This window comes from Ostrinia furnacalis, unplaced genomic scaffold, assembly GCF_004193835.3.
Source record: "Ostrinia furnacalis isolate ACB-3 unplaced genomic scaffold, ASM419383v2 OfSCF0767, whole genome shotgun sequence".
NCBI lineage: Eukaryota > Metazoa > Arthropoda > Insecta > Lepidoptera > Crambidae > Ostrinia > Ostrinia furnacalis.
The window spans coordinates 163,923-171,638 of record NW_021131006.1 but is presented as its reverse complement, the minus strand read 5'-3'; the positions used below and the strand labels follow the sequence as shown (position 1 = coordinate 171,638).

Below are 7,716 nucleotides of genomic sequence, written 5' to 3'. Positions count from 1 at the left end.
GGTGTGCGGCGGCGGCACCGTCAGGCTAACCGCTCGCTGGCGGCGCGCCAAGCTTTAGTTACAGCAAGTGTTCCGGTGATGGTGATCGATGGTTTACATTTTGCAACATATTAAAAATGCTTAAATTAAACGCCTATAAATATGGAGACTACAAGTTTGCTCGTAGACATTAGCGAGAAACTACCAGCACTTGCTATAAAAAAACATTATTGAATATTCAAGAAATTGTATGTCTTTGAAACCGAACTCCGGCTATTTCAGCCGGAGATTAAAAAAAAACCCTCTTTTTACAAAAAAAAATTGAAGGCGATGATCCCTGGTTTAAAATGACATTTATAGAAATGTTAAGGCTAAGGCTAGGTTGCACCATCTTACTTTAACTTTGAAAAACATCAAAAATCTGTCAAACTCCATACAAAAAGCACCGGTTTTCGTTATAGTTACGGTTAAAGTTGGGTGGTGCAACTCAGCCTAAATGTCAACTCAATTTAATGTTCAACTTTAAACACTAGTCCCCTGAAGTTTAACATTGTAAACTTTAAATATCTAAATTAAAATGTATTGCTTCAATTTGTACCAAAAGCTATCAAATAAATCATCTAGGTACGTCATAAATATCTACCTCCCCATCTAATATTTAACGATACAAAGTGTTCTACACACATTAATTAGCATACGCGAAGTTTTACACAATCAGGTCATAATTTAACAAGATGTATTTTGTTCAGCACCATCAATCACGGTTTATAAAATCAGACTTTAAGCAACTCCGGATTGACCTCTATACGGAATTCGGTTGATTGATGGATTTCAACCAACGTACGTCGAGGTATTACCGGGCCCTTAGGAAGGCGGATAAGTAAATTTTCTTGTTCGTGTACTTAGTTGTAAGCTGTAATGGGGGTAGATACAGTTGGATCGCTCCTTACGACATCTTCTCTTACTCTGGGTACTCCACAACCGCGCAGACGTGTTTTCAAACGCTCCGTGTAAATTAATCCAGTAATATAGGATAAAGTGAAACAATGTCAATAAAAGTTACATTAGTGTGTGCAGTACCTACTTAAAACCAAGCCGAACTGTGAAAAACAACGACTATACGTGTGATATTGTGAACGTAATCTCTAAAAACGTTTTACAAAAACTCAAGTGAGACTTTTAACTTGTACGTTTTGTGACGGTGGAAGACAAAAACAACAAATTTACATTACTACGCGCAAGAACTAGAGCACTATTACGCAGCAACCTGACCCAATATTTCGACACCCTGACTGTAAGAACTGATAGCCGAGTTGTACAAAACGCGTTCACCAAGAACGGATTCCAAGGATTGAGCGTTCGAACCTCGGCTGAGACAAAAAAAAAATATTTTTGTTTTTTGTTTGGGATTCTGTTTTGGTATATATTTTCTTTGTTATTATTTTTATTTTATTATATTGACAAAAACAAAATGACTCAGAAATGCAAAGAATGTAAAAAAGTAATTACTCACAGACGCAATTTAACTTGCTCCAACTGTAAGAACACATATCACATTAAATGTGCAAATGTTAATGAAAATGTATTCTATCTAATGTCGCCGCAAAGAAGAACAAACTGGAAATGTCAAATATGTACAGAAAAGACATCGAAAGCCATCTTGATCTCAAAGCGAAGTACTCCAAAACTGGCACAAGGACGAACACAAAAGCAAGCAGAAAAATCGACAGAAAATAAGAATGCATCACAAAACCCCAAACTTTCATACAATATCTCAACTGAAAACTCTTTTCAGTCCTTAAGCGATGAAGAAAATTTCTTTAATGAATCAACATTAAATAGCTGCAGTCATCTAAGTCGAAGTTGCCCTGATCTGGGACTAGATATAAATGACTTAGAAACACTAAAAGAAAAAAATCAAGATTTGGAAATAAAACTTCAAATAGCTGAGAATGAAATTGAGCAACTAATGTCTGAAAATGGAACATTAAAAAACCAATTAGAAGAATACAAGCTGAAAATACATACACTAACTGAAATTTGTAAAACTACGGATAAAAAACGTTCATCAAGTAAAGATCGGACAAGTATTAATCGAACTATACTAGAAAATACTGGAAGAACGCCATTTAATTCTCTCGAGCTAAAACACCCAGAACATGGATCAATTGATTATCTCGTCAACCAAAGGCCGGCAAATATTTAGCCAACCTACGCTGAAAAAGAAACACAAATACTCGATAAAAAATCTGATCAAGAAAACAATATTTCGACTAGTCACAACAACAAAAAAGAACTCTGCAACGTCATGCCCCCAGTCAATCAGATACCTACACCTCGCAAAATACACATATTTGGTACTCAACAGTGCACTGGTCTGGCGGCAAGAATGACCGATTTGAGGAAAAACGGCCCATATGAAAAATATAGTATATTTTCAACCATAAAAACATACGCACCTACTGAAGAGGTTTTGAAGGGACTTGATACATTAAACTTGAACCCAAAGGATATAGTAATCCTATGTGTTGGTGAAAACGACTGTAACNGCGCAACCATTCCCCCCCCTCTTGAAGGATCACCTTCAAACAAAATTCCAATGAGGCATGTAACTAATCTAAACTAAACTAAATTCCTAACCTAACTTGCTTGCGAGAGAAGTCTTACTGATTAGGTAAGGGACAGAGACGTATAACCGGGCGTAGATATGATCCGGTTGTAGTCCTGACGCGGACAATGCGAGTGACCCCATTAGAACCCGGAAAAACTTCCTCAACTATGCCCAAGGGCCAATGAAGCGGTGGTACGTTCTCTGTGGAGAGAACTACAACAGTCCCGACAGTGATAGGGTTAGCAGACGTGTTCCACTTCTGTCGCGACTGCAAAGTATGCAAGTACTCAGACTTCCATCGTTTCCAAAACGATTGAACCAATCTATCTAACAAAGAGTGTCGCGAAAGTAGATGTAATCTATCTTCATCAATATTTCTAGCGGGCAAATACTTAAGCGGCGTCAAAGTAAGAAAATGCGCGGGAGTCAAAGCTAAAGGCTCAGATGGGTCGCTAGAGAGCGTCCTACACAGCGGTCTACTGTTCATTACAGCCTCTACTTGCGCAAGCACTGTACTCAACTCTTCAAAACTAAGAATTTGCTCACCAATAACGCGGTATAAGTGAGACTTAAGGCTCTTTACATTGGTTTCCCAATTGCCGCCGAAATGGCTTGCTGCGGGCGTATTCAAAATCCAATTAATGCGGTTTTCAGCTAAAATGTGAGCGAACTCTGTACGAAAATATTTTGAGCTCAAAAACGTATGCAACTCGGAAAGCATCCGTTTAGCTCCAATATAATTTGTGCCATTGTCCGAATNAAACCTTAATAATCTGACTGCTAATTTAGCTAAAACGAAATATATACAATTCAATGTAAAAGGACGTAAAGAAATTAAAATGGACATAAATTATAATAATGAAATAACCTTGGACCACGTAAATAATTTGACATTTTTAGGTATCTTATTGGACAAAAACTTGAACTTTTCATGCCATATTGACAATGTGTGTAAAAAAAATAATAGATTTGTTTACGTCCTTCGAAGATTGACAAGAATTACTTCTCTGAGTGTATCGTTAAGTGCCTACTACGGATATGTTGCTTCTGTTATAAGCTATGGGCTCATACTTTGGGGAAATGGTACCGATATACAAAGGGTTTTCATAGCTCAAAAAATGCATACGAGCTCTATGTTGTAAAGGGCCCTTTGAAACATGTAAACAATTATTTGTGAAACTAGGCAAACTCACTGTTCCCGGGATGTACATACTTGACTTTTACAAATTTGTAACACAACATCCAAAATTGTTTAAAAATGCTGCTGAGGTAAACCCGAGAAACACAAGGTCAGCAAATAGACTAGTATTTGACTTCTGCCCAAAAATCGCACTTTGTCATAAAAATTGTTATTCTATGTGCATTAAGGTTTATAACAAAATTCCTGAAAGATTTAAAATAGGTCCTGCAAAAGTAATGACCAGAAAGCTTAGGGAATGGCTAACCACTTCCTGCTTTTACAGTGTTCAGGAATTTCTGGACAAAAAATTTGCATGTTAATGTATTTTAGCAGAATAGAGCACTCTGTATTTACAACACTATCTGTATCAACCTATTCTTTGCAAATAAATGTCTTTGTCTTTGTCTTTGAAATGTGACTTACGGGACCCCGGCGAGACAAAAAGCGTTTGAAAGCACCCAAGAAACCACCTGTGCTCAAATCACCAACGAGTTCAATATGAACTGCGCGTGTTGTCATGCAGACAAACAAACAAACATACGCCTTTGTAGAGCGGATCCCATNTTTGTAGAGCGGATTCCACGACCACGAGATACAGTGACCTTGAACGGTCCAGCGTAATCTGTACCTGTGTGTACAAAGGGCTTAGCGGTTTCAACAACACGACAAGAGCGATGATCAGCCATCATTGGAAATGTTGGCTTGGGGCGCAAGCGAAAACAAGGCAGGCATTTATGAAATCTGTTGCGAATAAGGCTACGCGCAGACAATATCCAATATTTCTGGCGCAGAAGCGACATCAATAAATCGGGACCAGCGTGACAATTAACCTTGTGGTAATAGTCAACCAACAACTCAACAATGTGATCCCTACGCGGTAGAATAATAGGGTGTTTCTGATGAGATTCCAACTGTGAATTACTCAGTCGTCCACCTACTCTAATCAAACCGTCACTCAAGAACGGGCAAAGGCGTTGAAGCGAACGACTGCAAGTCTTGCCCACCTGCAAGTCGGCAAACTCTTTAGCAAAATGAAAGCGTTGTACTTCTCTAAAAATCAACAATTCAGCGTACTCTAAATCAAAGGCGGATATGTGACCACGTCGTGGCAACATCTTAGCGAATCTACAAACATAAATTATGCATCGCAGAAGTTTAGACCAAGAAGACATGCGTTTGGCTAAACCGATAATGATAGAATCCTCGAGCGAACTTGAAGACACTAATGAGTACTCACAGACGCAATTTAACTTGCTCCAACTGTAAGAACACATATCACATTAAATGTGCAAATGTTAATGAAAATGTATTCTATCTAATGTCGCCGCAAAGAAGAACAAACTGGAAATATCAAATATGTACAGAAAAGACATCGAAAGCCATCTTGATCTCAAAGCGAAGTACTCCAAAACTGGCACAAGGACGAACACAAAAGCAAGCAGAAAAATCGACAGAAAATAAGAATGCATCACAAAACCCCAAACTTTCATACCATATCTCAACTGAAAACTCTTTTCAGTCGTTAAGCGATGAAGAAGATTTCTTTAATGAATCAACATTAAATAGCTGCAGTCATCTAAGTCGAAGTTGCCTTGATCTGGGACTAGATATAAATGACTTAGAAACACTAAAAGAAAAAAAATCAAGATTTGGAAATAAAACTTCAAATAGCTGAGAATGAAATTGAGCAACTAATGTCTGAAAATGGAACATTAAAAAACCAATTAGAAGAATACAAGCTGAAAATACATACACTAACTGAAATTTGTAAAACTACGGATAAAAAACGTCCATCAAGTAAAGATCGGACAAGTATTAATCGAACTATACTAGAAAATACTGGAAGAACGCCACTAAATTCTCTCGAGCTAAAACACCCAGAACATGGATCAATTGATTATCTCGTCAACCAAAGGCCGGCAAATATTCAGCCAACCTACGCTGAAAAAGAAACACAAATACTCGATAAAAAATCTGATCAAGAAAAAAATATTTCGACTAGTCACAACAACAAAAAAGAACTCTGCAACGTCATGCCCCCAGTCAATCAGATACCTACACCTCGCAAAATACACATATTTGGTACTCAACAGTGCACTGGTCTGGCGGCAAGAATGACCGATTTGAGGAAAAACGGCCCATATGAAAAATATAGTATATTTTCAACCATAAAAACATACGCACCTACTGAAGAGGTTTTGAAGGGACTTGATACATTAAACTTGAACCCAAAGGATGTAATCCTATGTGTTGGTGAAAACGACTGTAATCCTACTAAAATATCTATTAAGTTAACCGTTGCACTAGAAAAATATCAAAATAAGAATAAGAATAAGAATAAGAATATTTTTATTGATGTAATACACTGTAACATTTTGTATTGAAACCCTGGCTCCTAAACTAGTGTAAACTGTATTTCAGGAGCCAGTGTCTTCCCAATAGGTGAATACAGACAGTTGTTTATATATATATTACACATCTCAAAGTACATAATTACTCGATTTTTTATTTTATTTCTTATTATGGTGAAGTTAAATTAAATTTAGCAACCCAGTGTGTGTGTGTATGGTGTGGTGTGATGTGGTGTGGTGTGGTATNACTCTTTTAACGAAACTGCTAAAAAGCTTAATTGTATTATTGACTCTCGTGACTATAATGAAAAATTCTTGACTTTTAATAAATGTAAACTGACAAATCGAATGATTGGACAACGTAACGTTAATGCATTCAGGGACAGTATCTTGGGTAGCAATAGGAAAAGAAACCCTAAAAAAATTGTACAAACGTCCTTGCTTGATTTTTTTGGGAGAGTGAGCAATAAAAGTAATAAGAATAAAATCGTGGAAGATCTAAGAACTCAGAGTTCGTTTTTTCGTTCACAGCCTGAATGACTCTCTAACTATAATTCACCAGAACATTGCGGGGGTACTCAGTAAGGTAGATATTATTCATGTAGCTTTAGAAGAACTAATGGTCAACGGACAAGAGACAGATATTATCTGTCTGAGTGAAACCTTTCTCAAATCTGACGAGGAGAGAAATCTACACATAAATGACTTCTGTTTGGCCGATTTCTACTCCAGACGCACGCAAAGACGTGGAGGTGTTTGTATACTATGCAGGTCGGATCTTAGCTATAGGAATATATCAATACCGAGGGATCTTGCTACTGATTATGCCTTTGAGTGTTGTGGTATTGAGATTCCCCAATTGAAATGTATAATTGTTTGTATTTACCGAACTCCAAAATCAGACCCATATATATTTCTAAATCGTCTTGAAACTATGTTATCGAAACTGAGATATAAAAATAATAAAAAAATTGTTATAACTGGAGATTTTAATATAAATATTTTAAAGGAAAGTAGCATAAAGGATGAATATATAAAAATATGCCAAAATTACGGAATGACAATACATATTAAAGAGCCAACGCGAAAAAACGCCTGTTTAGACCAAATAATCAGCAATATTCCCACAGCTGTTGGAAAAACACATAGTTTGGGACTATCTGATCATGACACTTGTCAAACCCTAAACTTACCAAAACAAAATATACAAAGGAAATTAAAAACATGGTTCGTANACTATGCATGTCGGATCTTAGCTATAGGAATATATCAATACCGAGGGATTTTGCTACTGATTATGCCTTTGAGTGTTGTGGTATTGAGATTCCCCAATTGAAATGTATAATCGTTTGTATTTACCGAACTCCAAAATCAGACCCATATACAGGGTGTCCCGTAATGTAACGTCAAGCCGGAACTGGGTGTTGAGGCAAGTTATGCTGGTTATCAGAAAAATATAAAAAAAAATCTATGTGGCATTTTGTCAAATTAGGCATTTAAAAAAAAACAAAAAAATCTACTCCCGGTGACGGTCTTTTTACTCGTGTTGCCACAAATCTTCACTATTTCCAATTTTTTTTTTGTTATGTAACCCT

At 36.8% G+C, this 7,716-nt stretch overlaps 1 protein-coding gene across 1 annotated transcript; it reads right to left on the bottom strand.

Annotated features, from left to right (window-relative positions):
* Positions 1-2,535: 2,535 nt before the first annotated feature.
* Positions 2,536-4,326, bottom strand: LOC114349993 (uncharacterized). The gene is made up of 2 exons (XM_028300609.1): positions 4,181-4,326; positions 2,536-3,349 (listed from the first exon to the last, which is right to left on the bottom strand). The coding sequence occupies exons 1-2, from the start codon at positions 4,287-4,289 to the stop codon at positions 2,643-2,645; spliced, it is 816 nt and encodes a 271-aa protein (XP_028156410.1). The 5' UTR covers positions 4,290-4,326; the 3' UTR covers positions 2,536-2,642.
* Between the last annotated feature and the right edge of the window lie 3,390 nt (positions 4,327-7,716).

Excerpts from the sequence above, each read along its gene's own strand:
- LOC114349993 (XM_028300609.1), bottom strand. The coding sequence starts at position 4,289 with ATGACAACACGCGCAGTTCATATTGAACTCGTTGGTGATTTGAGCACA.